At 39.9% G+C, this 15013-nt stretch overlaps 1 protein-coding gene across 3 annotated transcripts in view; it reads right to left on the bottom strand.

Moving 5' to 3' along the window:
* Window positions 1-1246: 1246 nt before the first annotated feature.
* The window catches only part of mctp2b (multiple C2 domains, transmembrane 2b), a 46623-nt gene continuing 32856 nt past the window's right edge, over window positions 1247-15013 (bottom strand). For all 3 annotated transcript variants that reach the window (XM_074660993.1, XM_074661005.1, XM_074660997.1), the window contains 7 exons: window positions 13871-13990; window positions 10441-10554; window positions 6466-6507; window positions 4528-4637; window positions 4111-4220; window positions 3522-3619; window positions 1247-2217 (listed from right to left, as the gene is read on the bottom strand). In XM_074660993.1, coding sequence (XP_074517094.1) covers window positions 2170-2217; window positions 3522-3619; window positions 4111-4220; window positions 4528-4637; window positions 6466-6507; window positions 10441-10554; window positions 13871-13990 — 642 coding nt within the window. In that variant the 3' untranslated portion in view covers window positions 1247-2169. The remainder of the gene's footprint in view (window positions 2218-3521; window positions 3620-4110; window positions 4221-4527; window positions 4638-6465; window positions 6508-10440; window positions 10555-13870; window positions 13991-15013) is intronic.

Genomic DNA, 15013 nt, shown 5'->3' with positions numbered 1-15013 from the left:
CCACACACACAAATGGTCCATGCTGGATGTAGTTATTAATGCGTTTATAAAGACTGTTGATGGATAATATTAATAGATATTCACACCATCTACAGAGCTTTAAATGCAGCGCCTCTGTCTACACACACACACACACACACACACACACACAGCTGAGCGCTCTCAGGTCCGATATTGAGTTATAACAAGTCTTTTGAGACTGATCAGCCGCCGTATTTGTGGCTCATCAGAATGCATGTGCCACATCACATTAGTCCCCACGTGTGAACCGTGATTTTACTTGGTAATTCTGAAGCGTCTTGCTGCCTATACATATTCATGCTGAGCCTATAAGTGTCAAATTGAGATGTCCTTCCAGTGTCCTTGACAGCGGGTTATTAATATTGAATACCTAAGTCAACATTATAACTAGATGAAGAGATATACAGGTCACCGTCTGCCACATTCTCCACACCCTCTGTCCTCAAGACAATTGGACAAATCATCAAATTATTTCATATGGCGTAGCGTTGTGTAGGATATTATGTGTATATTGCATTAAGGGATATTCTCTGAAGGAGGTGCCATTTCATGTATTTCTCAATCTAGTATTAATAGGCATCAATTACACCTCACATGAAGACGTATCTAATTACGCCAATCAAATGATTTCATATGCAATACATTTGTATAGAATTTGACACTATAATTATGGGATTTCTTATTGTATTTCATGAGCAGTTATCCTCTAATTTTACTCATTTCTCATTTAAGAAGCAGCTGACTGAGAGCCCACGCGCTCCGACTTAAAAGCCATAAATCCCAGGGTATTACTCTGAACGCCAACATCTTAACTATTCCAATTCTCCAATCCCTAAATTGGTGCGGCTGTTGTTGCTTGTGGCTGGTTTTAAAATCCTCCTCCTGCTCCTGAGCGGCGTGCAGCTCGGTACCGGAGGTTTGTCTGGCTGCTGTGCTTGATAGGATGCTGGCTGCAGGCATCTCGTCGCAGCAGCTGAGGAGGAGGTCGCCGAGGTCCTCCTGCTCTCGGCGACGCCCAAGGGCCATCAACACAGCAGGGAGCTCGGGTGCCGGTGAGGTCTCGCACAGCCTCGCCTCGCTTCATGAAAGCCTAATGAAGAGAGGGGGGCTTGGAAACTGTGCTGTTAAGACGCCCACAATCCTGCAGCACGGGGAGCACGGGGAGGATGAATACGGCGAGCAGGGGAATTCAAAGAGACGCAGTACAGAGCCGAGGCAGAAAATATACTCAACTGTGATTGTGTGCATTTATTGCTGTTAGAAATGAGAGACACAAAGTCTTCATCGGTGATTGTGATTAATAAATAAAGTTAAGATCCGGCCCCATCCCACTCACAAGCAAAGAGTAACATACAACAGAGCACAGAGCATCCTCTATGCAGGATGAATGAAAATCTAAATGTAGGCACTCATCTTTGCATGTAAAAATAAGTCCATACTGTCACATTGAAGTAAAATCAGTCAGTCGACATTGTATGCACATAGCTCTTTATCCATTTACAAAGGTAAATGGAAAAAAACAAAGGAATATGATGCAGAATATTTGCTACTAACTTAAAGTATGTTGCTGTATCGACAAAGGCTCTATAATTGTTACCTAAAATCCATCAGAATATTTTAAAATCATAAAGACCTTCCAACTATTTTCTAAGAAAATGCCTTATGATGAAATTTACTTTCATCCCAGCAACAATTGTTATTTTTTTCAAATGGTGGATAGTCCATTTTTGTAATAAAAGTATGCAGTTCTATCAATGTCAAAGTAAATGATGTAAAAATATACACACAAATGTTACATACCAAGCATATACATTCAGTATAATACAAAGTGATATTTCAGCTGGTTCCAGGAGGACACAACCTGAGGCCAGGAAATATAAAATAAAGCAGCTTCTGATTGATTATCTTAAAGAATAAACTGTACAAACAATTAAAACACCTACAATCTTTGGAAATAATATTACCAATTGTTCCTCCGTACTTTGTGCGGAGTCCTCAGTATGGACGTCTTTGGCTGAAAGGTCTTTAGGTGCTGGTTGATATGAGCGGTGCTGAGCTGTGTTAACGCCACAGCGCATTTAGATTCAAACCTACCACGCAAACCCCAAGACAAGCAGATCCTCTGGAAACAGTTTTTAAGCAGGAAGCCTACGAGAGTTTCTTCTTCTTGCTGCCTCTCATCTCGCTGTATTGAACCTGCAGGAAATAAGAACCAGAGTCACTATTTATTTTTTTTTACCAGTGATGCATCACATTTTGTTCATCTTGTAGTGCTTTTATTCAATAACTATTGCAAAACAAATAGTATTTTCACTGAGGAAGTGTATGATGAAGTACTACCACTACTGAGCAGGATGACCACAGTCATTGCGTATTCAGAATAACAGTGGTCAGCTGGGAAACTAGAGAGAGAGTCACCGTCACTAAATCCAGAGGGCCCAAGGGCATCGCAGGAGCAGAGGGAGGAGGCAAATGGGGTCAAACAGCTTAGAGAGAAAAGGGCAGAGACAGAGAGGGTGAGGAGGAGAGACAACGGCGGGTAAAAAGAGAGAAGACGGAGAGGAAATTAAAGAAAATAGAGGACACACATGGAAGAGGAGAGATAAGAAAAAAAGAGAGAAGCTAATAGATTTCTAGGTGTCTGGTTTATGGACATGAAGAAGCCATTTTGGACCATCAATCCAAAATCCTGCAACCTTCAAGATGACTTTTGTAGAAAAAGGGCTCTCTTTAAGTGGGGCCTCTTTAAGTATTGTTAACTTGTACAGATAAATGTGTGATATTTTTGACCACTACAACTGTTTTGTACTTAAACACAGCTTGTCATTGTGACAAACCTAAATCTTGCCTCTGTTAATCTTTTATGCACATTGTTTAATCTTTTATGCACCTTATATTGTATCTGTATGCTCAGATATCAAGCCTGTCTCTACCTGGTGTATCCTTTTAGAGAATGGGAGGACAACCTGACATAAAGGTCATCAAAAACTTTGACTTTTCTTCCTTTTTATTGTGAATAACTTCAAAGGTCCCTGAGTATTGAGCTGCTGAAAAGCAGGCTGCAAGTAGGTCCATTTTCTGGGCTGACCCCAGAGACCAGAACTCTTTGACTTTCACTATTAAAGTGATGCAAATTATTCTACAAATCAGCTCAAACTTATTTTGTTTCTTTTTGGTTGATGTGATGCGGAGGAGGCTGATATTTGTGCTGTTGTTGAGGGTGGGGAGTTCATACAGGAGACACCAGCAGCACCAGCAGCAGCGTCTCCTGTCTCAGCCTGGGAACAGCCTGCCCTGCAAAGCAGCTAAGCAGCAGACCTCCACCAGGGATGTATCACGACCAAAACACAACAGAAATTATACGGGGCTACATAATTATACAGATGAATCTAATTATACAGACAAGAGTGAAGAATGCCTGGGAGTTGTTTTAGTGAAATGCAAAGCTAGCGGGCTCTGGGATTTCGGGCTTCCTGGCCGGCTGATCCAGCGGGGCTTACCTTCTGCACATCTGAAGGCACCCTCGACAGGAAATCAAGCACTTCATTGTTGTCGATGCTGTACCGGTTCCGTAATTTCTTGGTGAATTTATTGATACCTAAAACAGAAATTCACACCAACATATCATTAACACTAGTCTCTTGTGGCTGCGCTCTTTGTTTCCACACAAACAAATACCTGCGGAGGAGACTGTCCAAGAAATATTGCTTTGGGTACGACAGCATGTGCCTTTTTATCCTTTTACTTTCACTTTTTAGGCTGGAAAACATTTTTACATTCTAGTGATTCAGACAAAAATCCAGTAAGTATGTTAACAATAGGATACGCTTCTATTCATACATCACAAGCATCTAATGTTAGAGAAGAACTCTCCGCAGCCAGAAAATAAAAAGGAGAAAATACTCCTGTGACCTCTCATGGATAATAGAAATATGTTATGAAAAGATATAAAATAATAAGACAAAAGGAAGGAGCATTTTTACTATGACAGCAAATTAGACTAGTTAGTGGACAAGGATTTTATGGGGCTAAAATAAAGGCAAACAGACACAAAAACAGATGACATAATAAACAGTGTTTGAGACTCACCCCATAATAGAACCACGTAGCGAACAGGGATGTAGTACGTAAGGATTGTTGCGATGACAAAGATCAGGAAGGCCAGGCTGGACAGGAACGGCACCGACCAGTTGAAAATGCTGACAAGTTAAGATCATAAAAATCGGTAAGTGTTGAGGAAGAATGTTTGTCCCAACTTACTGATTGTATTTAAAATACAAATGTAACTGAGGCCCCTCTAATGCAGACTGTTTTTTTTTTCATTTATACTGGATAATTACAGGAAAGGACAATTAAAATAATATGTTATAATATTCAAGACATTTCAGGAAGATTTTATAATTACAATCCATTTCATACTGCGATGATAAACTTTTAAGATGCCTCTAGCGGAAATACAAACAAATATAGTGAGCTGTAATTCACGATGGATCTTTAGATTCTTACTTTTTAATCCTCTCCCCAAAACAGGCGATCTCATCCAGCAGGGTTTGAAGGGTGACGATGGTGTCTTGGACCATGTGGATTTTCTCCATCAGCCCTTTTCTCTCCGACTCCTACAGCAGAAACAACAAAACAAGACAGAAAGTCTTTATACAGCCCACAACAACAGAAAGTTCAGAAGGGTGTGTTAACTTCTCTTATTTGTTATTTTGGTATGTATTGGTGGGGAATTTGGGGAAAGTAGATCATTTTCAGCAACTAATTGTATTAGAATTTCAACAAAAGCACACATTTAAAAAATAAAAGCTGTGTGTCTTCATGAATCTAATTAAAAGGTTTGTGCTGGTTGAAAGAAGATGGTTGTTATAATATCTTGTGACAGACTGTCAAACATGCAGCTCATTAAATTACTCTTGAAAGTACCATCAAATAACACAGATTGAATGCATGATTGAAAAGGAGGGAAAACTCAAAAAACAAGTACAAACAATTACAAAAAACAATAATTTGTAGTTTTATTACTTTTTATCAAATGTAGTTGTCATATTTAATTAAATAAACCCTTGAAACTAAAAATTATTATTTATTACACCAAATAATTAAAGCTATTCTGAAGTAGATCAAATCTAGTTATCATAAATATCTTGATTTTTATTTGGTTTGGAGCCTAAAAAGCAGAAAGATAAGCTCAAACATACAATAACAAAGCTTTGACATATCCGAAGCAAAGATTTCATCCCTACTGGACTTAATAATAATAATAATGCTATCCAAGTGTCTCTGAAAAAGACACCAAAACACTGAAAGACACTCATTCAAGGCTGCTCTAGATAAGAGGGCGAATGTAAACGTGAACGCTCTTCAGAATGGGACTGGACTTCACATTATGAAAGAGTCGAGGCTCCGTTCTCAGGCTTATCCAGATCCCAGGAGGGAAGGACGGCTTTAAAGTAAACAGAGGAGACCAGACTCTCTGATGTGGACATGTGGCCGTGTCTCCGTCTGAAGTCTGGCTCTCTCTCCAGAGATCTTCAAACACGGGGAGACTGAAGGAGGGTTAGAGGACTAAAGAGAGGAGCTGGGGTCGCTGGTTATCGGGGAGTGGGGGGACTGTTTACTGGCCAAAGCCATGGTCTTTGTCACTACTATGTGATCTCTGTGATATATATCATTGCCTCTACTCAGAAACACTGTGCTGGCTCGATGCCATCCAGACGTTGGGGACGAGCCTGGGAAAAGAGCTGCAGAGGGGGATCAAACTTGGAATATTCCACATGCACAGACTGACTATCAGTCCCAAAAAACCACATGTAAGACAATTTACTTTCACCTCAGTCAAATATCCATCAAACCCCCTTTGCTGCACTAAACCACTACAGCCGTTTCAGGGTCATGTTCCCACTGAATCCAGTATGAGAACCACTTTACATCAGGCCATTCAAAACGTCTACAATAAAACCGCCGTCATTCTGAAGGAATATTTCACTGCTCTAAAAGCATTGTAACACTTTCAACACCAACTTTGAAAATGAGCATTGAAAAGGCATGTCTAAGTGCTGTCATTAGTTCCATATTGATGGTATTATATGGCGTGTTAAGCTCAGGGACTTTCCCAAATGCAGCAGAACCTTTTCCCCCCACCCCTCTATTAGCATATGAATGCGTTGTGACATGTGGAAACGGGTCGGTGAGGTCTTCATTAAGCCCAAATGTCTTTCGGGAAGTTTACACAGAAATAGTACAACTTGTGGTTGGCAGGAATCAAAATGCATCAGAAGATTTAGTACTGAATAAAGAGCTTAACGACATTAAATCATAGATCATAGGCAGATATCTTTGTCAACACATCAAAATAATTCTTCTTTTCTATTCATCGGTATATAGAAATACAGATGCTTAGTCAACAAAGAACTGCAAACAAAAAAAACAAAAGATGCATACCTTCTCATCATCCTCGTCCTCATCCCCCACATCCATATTGTCCTGAAAAATAAGAAGAAGTGTATTAGAGAGTTGAGATTTTTCTAAATAATAAACTCATTTTGACACAGGGAGTCCGTATTAACTCCAGTGCGCTCGTGGGGTCGTCGTCGTCTGACAAAGTGCAGGGATCAGTGGTGACCCTGAGGTCAGCCTCCAAAAACACTCAGCGCTGCAGGACAGCTGACTGACTGGCAGGCCATGTTGGCTTTGTTCACAACAAACCGAGCCAACTGAAGGTGAGACGACTCACACTTCTAGACCACAATATGTTAAAGTGGCAGTAATCAATATTTTTTATATTAACAATGGATCATATGATTACTTGTATATGAAAGGAGTTGCTCAAAGTGACAAACCCACAGAGATTATCACCTGACTCTGATGTTTTACCATCTTTCAGCTTTATTTCGCTCTCACAGCATTGTTTTTGACCACAGCGGTGTCCTCTTGTTGCACTATAAATAACTAAATTAAAGGTCCTGAAAACCCATTCTTTCTTAATCTGATTCTGAGTATGACTTATGGGATCCTATATGAATGCACAATTTACAAAGTTCAAACAGTTTGGGTTATTTCCTTATAAGAGATTTTTCTATAATTGTTGTTTGGTCTGGTTTGGAGTGGGTGGGACTCGCCTTTTTCCGTTCACCAATTAGGACTGACCAACATGTGAATCAAAATCTGACGCTTGAGAGGTTGTTTGCTCATGTCGCCAGCACTGTGAATTAAATTTGATCAAACAACAAATTGATCTGCTTCAAAGTGTTAAATTCTTAATAAATAATATCTAACAAATTCAACTCTGATTGTTGCATATTTAGTTATTAATATCTACTCACACCTTAGCGTCAATTTTATACTCCCATTATCTGTCATGTGTGTAATATGCTTTCAATGGTACATGATGGATCCGTTTGTTATTGTGTATGATTTGGTTCAATATTCTGTAGTAATGCCTTTACAGCATATTCATTTTAGATTTAGATTTTATTTGTTTACACACATATAAAAAAAGTTGATACTACATCAACAACAAATGTGATGGAGAGGTACAAAAAACCCTCAGAGTGGCTCGATCAAGGCACTCTCCAGTGCAAACCTTAATCAATTTAAAAAAGAGATTAAATTATTAAAAAGGATGGTAAAGAGAAGAAAAAATAAAAAAGAGAAGATTACACACACTAGCAGACATTCATATATGTAAAAAGACAAAGTTGTGAAATAGAATTAAGATTTGCATTATTACATCATTATCATTTATCATTATCATTTATCATTAACACTGTTGTAAAGCTGGAATTAATGAATTGAATAGTTGATTGACAAAATTAACCGCCAACTATTTTGATAATTGATTAATCGTTTAATCATTTAGCAATTATCGTTTATCATTGTTTTAAGTCATTAAGTGAATGCAATAGCTTTGTTTTGGACTGCTGGTACAATAAAAAAAATTACCCTGGGCTCTGAGAACTAGTGATTATGACTATTTTTCACAATTATCTGACATTTAAAGTCTAAACAATTCATTAATTAATGGAAAAAAATGCCTAGCAGATTAATCATTAATGAAAATAATCATTACAGTTGCAGCCCTACATGGTTGTAAATCAGCACATATTTCACAATATAATAAAGCACATTGTTGTCTGAACAGTGCACTGTGTATGTAATTTGCTATAACCTACAGTCTGTGTCGAGCCGTATACAGTAAATACAGCTGCTATTCCACACCGAGTACAGACGAGATGCAACATCCTTATTTCCTGTGAAACGGAGAGTGGTTACAGTAGGGGGGGGAGAAAGAGCACTATGAATTGTGACCTTTTCAGAGCCAGCTAAAGCTAAAAACTTTGTCTAATTTGACCAGTCACAACGAGAAGAGGGCAACGGACCAATTACGGCGAAGAAGAGGAAGGATTCAGGACAATAACTAGAAGCGGACTGGAAAAAAAAGGAAAGTAGTGTTAGTAAGGGACAAGCACTGCAAATTAGCTTAGGCTATAATGATATGTTGCATTAGTCCATTCAGTGAGTTTTCTATGCTTATGTATTATGTGTTATTTCATTATTATGTAGCTAGGTGCAGCTGGTTGCTATGGAAACAAACCAGCTTTTAATTAGGAGAACAAAATGTGGTGGAGGTAGCTGTTTTTCTACCAAATAAAAAAAAAAAAAAAAAAAAGAGTGTGAAGAGGAAGCAGCAGGTCACTTGGCTGAAGGAGAAGAAGATGGGTTGGTCATTGCTGAGGGACAGAACGGTTATTTCTCTGCTCTGTTTCATGAGATATATTTTAGTGTCTAAAATCCCGAATGTCTTGTACCATCAATTTTCACATGGTAGTAGTAATGGCCATAACTTTAATACTAGGCATGCACAACAAGAGGTTGTTTTTCATTTCCCGTGACAAAAACCAATGCAAGTCAATGTACAGTTGTGTTCAGAGGAATAAATATATATGGAATGGTTTGCCATCAAGAGTCTAAAGAAATACCTGATGGCAAAGAACACCAGAGGCCTGTACTACGAAGCAGGATTTGTGGTTAGCGAGGTAACTTCAGGGTTAACCCTGCAGGGTTTTCTGTCCTACGACGGGGATTCACTTCTTACCGGGGTAGGCCTACCGCCTACTGACCAATCAGAGCTCGGTGCGAGGATCGTATGATAATATATTATATAAATACAAAGAAGTTTAAGTCGTAATCCAGGCTGGAATCAACTCAGTTTAAACTGACAAATGCAGCAAGGACAGCTGGATTTAGGCTGTGGATGTTTACCGCTCTGAATTATGTTTTTATATATTTTTTAAATTGTTCTCAAGTCCGTTTCACACCGTCGGAGACGGGGACGCAGCTGAAAGAAGGCTGAAATAGTCATACACATCACAACTTTGTCAAAGGGCATAATGAAGTGCAATTAACTCATCCATTACACTTCTAAAAGCTATTTATATATATCACTGCCCCATCTAGATGAATATATCTGACTTTTGAGTGTACGCATTTACACACATTCAGCAATTTTTTCTTTTGCCAGCTGTCCTTCCTGCATTTGGCAGCTTCAACTGTGTTACTTTTAGTCTGGATTATGTGTTTAACTTCTTCGTATTTGTCTATTATAGCTTGCTCTTCCTTTGTAAAATGTGCCGCTCTGCCTGTCTGTCCGCAAGTCTGTAGACCTGTCCATGTTTGTGATTGGTCATATGCTGCAAACACCGCCCCGTTTATGTGAACGCGCTCATAGCCAGATGGAGAAACCCTGGGTTGATTTAGCGAGTTGATAACCACCGTTGTAGGATCGCGTAGCGGGATCTTGTTTGTTAGGGTTAGTTAAGCCACATAACGAGAAGATACCCTGGGTATGTTGAACTAGCTTTGTAGTACAGGTCTATGCCTCTCTCCAAATATGACACGTTCTAACTGTACCTGACTATATGTATATATATATCATTAATGAGGAATTTTCTTTTCTTATCTTATTTATTTATATTTTGGCAACTGTATACGCTGTCTTTTAAATGGTGTTGCTGTTGTTTTTGAGCTGTATCAAATGTTTTTAAGGTATGGGTACTTGTTGTTTTGTTGTTATTGTCATTAGTAGTTTAATTGTTGTTGATTTTAGTGTTTGTTTTTTTGCCTTTTGTTTATTGTTAAATATTTGATTAGACATTTTTGTTATTAGCATTTTTATTGTTGTTGATTTATTCTTTTTTTGTTTTGTTGTGTTTGAAGTTTGTTTTTCTTTTGCTCCCTTTTTTTGCTTTGGATTTTAATTACATATTTGTTTTTACATTGTGTTTTTTTTAGTGACTAACAGGGATTCCGTGTAAATAAATAGATAAATAAATAGATAAATAGATAAATAGATAAATAGATAAATAGATAGATAGATAGATAAGATGGACGAGGCTGATGAAGCTGCTCCGGACTCACCACATCCTGACTGACCCGACCGGACCGGATCTGGCAGTAGTTCCATGTGATGAGCAGGACCATGAAGAATGGCAGCATGTAAAACTCCCAGTACCACACTGTCACCAGAAACACCTGCAGGCAGAGGGGCACAGAGGTCAGATATCTGTGAGGTCAGACACAAGAGGGGGGGCAGGAGTATGAAACAAACTGCTCTTCATTAAGTCACATCCAAAGACATCTTCAATAGTTCCTGATTCCCTGCTATCTAAAGGTTGATCCAATCTGTCATTGATTTAATTAGCAGCGGTCAAGCTGATGAAGGCTACCCTGCCACTATCAAAGCCTCGCTCCCTACGTACAGTTATTCTGCATACGCTGTGCAGGGCGACCACTTCGCTCAGCTGGACTGACTCTCCCTCCACCCCCTGTATACGCATTGACATTAACCACGCAAGTCTAATTGATCTGCCCCTCTCATCTCGTGTACATTAAAGCCGACCACGCAGCCGCAGGGAGTCCGTGTGTGAATATGTCATTAACGTCCATAATGGAACTTGTGATGGACATTCCACCTGTGCGTGGCTCAGGTAGAAAATGGATAAGAGGATAAAGAAATATGGCTTGTGATGTCTCAATTGCGCGGCTAAATGGAACGATAAAATAACCCTGTCAGAGAGGCAGCGCCGGCCAAAATGGCAGCGAGCCACGAGGCGTGGGGAAGGCTTTACAGGTTTTTATATGCTAATAAAAATAGAAGTGAACATCTGGTAAAGACATCACTCTCCTCTGAGGCACCAACTGACATAAAAGATGGCAGATCCCCGCCCCCCTCCTCACCACCACCACCATCAGCTTTAATGTGCAAAAAGCCAAGCATGCTCTTGTCTGTGTTATCACAAGCCAAAACACGGCCTGGGAGAGGAGATGAAACCAACTCCTCACTGAAAGGGTTATGTTTTATTTGAGAGGACTTTGTAATGACTGGGAGAGCCGGGACGGGGGGAAAGCCAAGTCACGCTTTGGTGGAAATGTATACCCAGCCCATAAAGATTGTGATAACTGCAACCCATTTCAGCTTGAGAGGCATTACACAGTCTTCGACAGCAAAAAGGGTTCTGGAAATACAATCCAGATCAGATCAGAGAGAAAGAAAAAAAAGAAAGGCTACCTAATGTTGGGAGAGCTACTGAACTGGAGGGTAGCACATTTTCAGCGGGATTTCCACACTAATGCTCGGGGAAGGGTTTGCGTGGCACGGCGGTAATCCAAGAGCACAGAAATCACTGACATCATTCACAACATTCATTGTTTTAAAGCGGGGACTGTGTAATGTTTGCTGAACAGCAGCTCCTGATTATTATGGATAATTATGGGATAATGCTAAAAGTGGAGTCATAAAGTCAGTGAACCATAATATCAAGCAAACATTTGCCACCATATGCTACTGGTCATACCAGACCAAGTAAGTAGGGCTGTGTATTGGCAAGAATTTGGCAATACGCATCATGATACAGGCGTTACGATTCAATATATTGCAATACTGTAAGCAATATGTTGTGATTTTTTAAATCTAATTTTTGGAAAAACACACCTCTGACATCCCTATAACATTCAACATCATAGCACTACTTTGAGAAGGCACATGCACCGAGAGGGCGCATCTCTTTGCAAATTAAATAAAGTATTTTAACTGAGTTAATCTTTGCATTTAAACTATTAATCAATTACCCCTGCAAGTAAGGGTGTTGCAGCAAAACCCCTGATTGTATTAAATTGAGCAATAGTGCTATTTATTGGGGTTACGTTTTTTTACTACGCTGTTTTAGTGTTTTACTGAACATCCAACATGTAGCTGGTTTCATACTGAAAATACAGAGAAAATAATCTAAATATGTATTTTTCTATTTTTTTTTGGAGGATTCCACCTACAACCCCTAGTACCCCGTTTGCCCGTGGGTGATCCCCCTCTTGTTTCTTTGTTTGGGTGGGAATGATTATTTTCTGTTTGGAAATAGCATCTTTTTTTATTTACAATACTGATATTATACTTCAGAAAAGTAAAACAGCAAATCCTACCACCTTCTACAAAATAAAGTAATGAGGGCCTACATTATGTGATCTATTATAGTTCATAAACGCTGCCAGGATTGAGGATAACTGGTACATTTAAAGTGACTAAAGCGCTCTGCGCAAAGGTTTCTGACAAATCGGCAGATGTTGCAGGTGATTCTGTCCTGTCATGCAGAGTGAAGCTTTGATTCATTACTCTCATGTGGCGGCATTAAGCAGGCATTTATTTCTTCTCACTCAGGCTTGAAATGGCAGGGAGCGTTAGTGTGAAAACATGAGTACAGATGGTACTGTCTTTCAAACACACAGAGATGCAGTGGGAGGATATGTGTGTGTGTGTGTGTTTGTGTGTGTGCATTGTGCGCTTGTTCATGCTTGTATGATTTCTGTGTGTGTGTGTGTGTGTGTGTGTCTGATCTGTCAGGCAAAAAAAACGATATTTTCCCTAATAATTAACTCTATACGATCCGTTCCATTGTGAGTAACTGTGCATTAACTATGGTGTAGATATTTCTGATTAACGGCCTGCTGACCCCATGCTGGACGACACAGTTTCTAGATGATCCTAAATCGCAAAACGAAATGCACGACTCAAAGCTAAAGAAGGCTTCTGTTAACAGATAACAGCTCTGTGCTGCAGCTCCCATTTTTTCACAGCAACTTTAACAACCTGTGCTATTGGCTGGCGTACAGTATCGCTTTACACAACTTTACAAAACTTTACAAAACTTTAGTGCCATCTACAGGACGTCGACCGCAAAAACAAAAAGAACTTTCCATGACCTTGATTGCTTGCATAGTTAATGCACAACTTGCCGTATGCCATTTCAATCGAGCTAGATCTGGGAGAGAATAACGTCAAAAGGATCAGCACCCACTCCACTTCGCCGTTTAAAGACAAGGACTGAGAGGCTTGTACTGCGTTTCTGTCTTCACACTTGCTTAACACTTGTATTCAACAATGGGAGGATGGAGAACACGTCTTATCTCTGAAGAGCCTTTTAATTGGACTTCTGTCTGCATAATGGGGTCTAAATCAAACCGAGCACAGATTGGACGGAGGGTTAATGAGTTGTCAGGGAAGTAGAACAAAAATAGACTCTATCTCGACTCCACTGGGACTCTACTCGCTCCAGCTGAGGCTTAACTCTGCATCCGAGAGACACACACACACACACACACAACACTGAAAGCGTCCACTCCAGCGCGGAGACGGGGCCAAGCCTGCGTTTCTGCTGAGCCCAACGCCGCATTGATTAAGAATCTCGCTGGGAGAGTTCAAGTAGGGGATAGCCAGACTGCGGTTGTCTTCCGCTGCTCGGAGGGAAAACAGAGGGAAATGCGGATAGTGTGTTGATAAGCAGTTAAAGCACTTCACCAGGAAGGCTAGCAGGCTCCTCTGAATGCTCTCCCACTGGAAACAGCTTTTGATGTACTGCAGAGTCGACGTGATCGCCCTGTAGAGTGTCTGAACACGCACCACGTTCCTGGCCAGAGCCTGAAAGATACAGATCATAAACATGCAAAGCACATAAATATTACAGTAGTTGTGTTTAAAATGTGAATAGAAGTGCTCTTAATGATGTTTTCATTGTGTATATTCATTTTGTAAGAAGTTGATTCGCACTAAACAGGGAGCGCCCAGTCAGCTAGTGTAACAGTGAGAGTAGCTGGTAGGTTTTGGCATGCATGAGCCGTCATGGTGAGGGGGCAAAAATGTCAGAAATCTGACCTGATTTTGTCAACCAAGACTTTCAACATGAAAACACAAGGAAACCCTGCACATTACGACCAGAGTCCACAGTGCGTAAGCCAATTTTGGCGTTAGTGAGCACCGTATTGTCTGACAACAATGAGTCTTTGTGGGAAGTACAGACAGTCAGGCACCCTGTCTCGCACCCTGTCTTGCACACTGTATATCAAACTAATGTAGCAGAACAGTGGACACAAACTCAGTCACAGTTGGGGTCAATTAAAGCTCGATTCAACTAATTCAGGCAGAGGAAAGTCTTTGCTTCTGCAGGCGTCGGGTTTTCAGAGAGAAGAAAAGCAAAATGTTCAACATATTCATAAACAATATTGTTTTCATGATCAGTTCATAAAGAGCCAACTGATAATAAACATGGTAACATTTGTACAACTTCTGCCTCTATTTGTCTTAGAAATTTCAATTATCCAAGCATCACATGAACGTTGTCAAAAGTGCAGTGACCTTTGACCCTTGCCCTCTTTACTGTTGGTTGCTTCTAACGTTTAATGCTATGAACTTTAGGGCTGAAACCAGTGCCCGTACTTTTCTTGAATAAATAATTCATTGTTTGGTCGATAAAATGTCAAAACAATTTTGAAAAATCGCAACTTTTCGCAATCACAATTTCCTCACATCTAACATCTTCACAGCCCTTGTTTTGTCCTACCAACAGTCTAAAACCCAAACATGTTCAGTTTACTACCATAAGAGAAAGTAAAGCAGCAAATATACCGATTCATTTTCTATCGATCAACTGATTCAGCACTAATG

The sequence above is a fragment of the Sebastes fasciatus genome, chromosome 2, assembly GCF_043250625.1.
Source record: "Sebastes fasciatus isolate fSebFas1 chromosome 2, fSebFas1.pri, whole genome shotgun sequence".
In the NCBI taxonomy this organism is placed as follows: Eukaryota; Metazoa; Chordata; class Actinopteri; order Perciformes; family Sebastidae; genus Sebastes; species Sebastes fasciatus.
The sequence above is the reverse complement of the archived record's forward strand: the minus strand, read 5'-3'. Positions and strand labels throughout refer to the sequence as shown.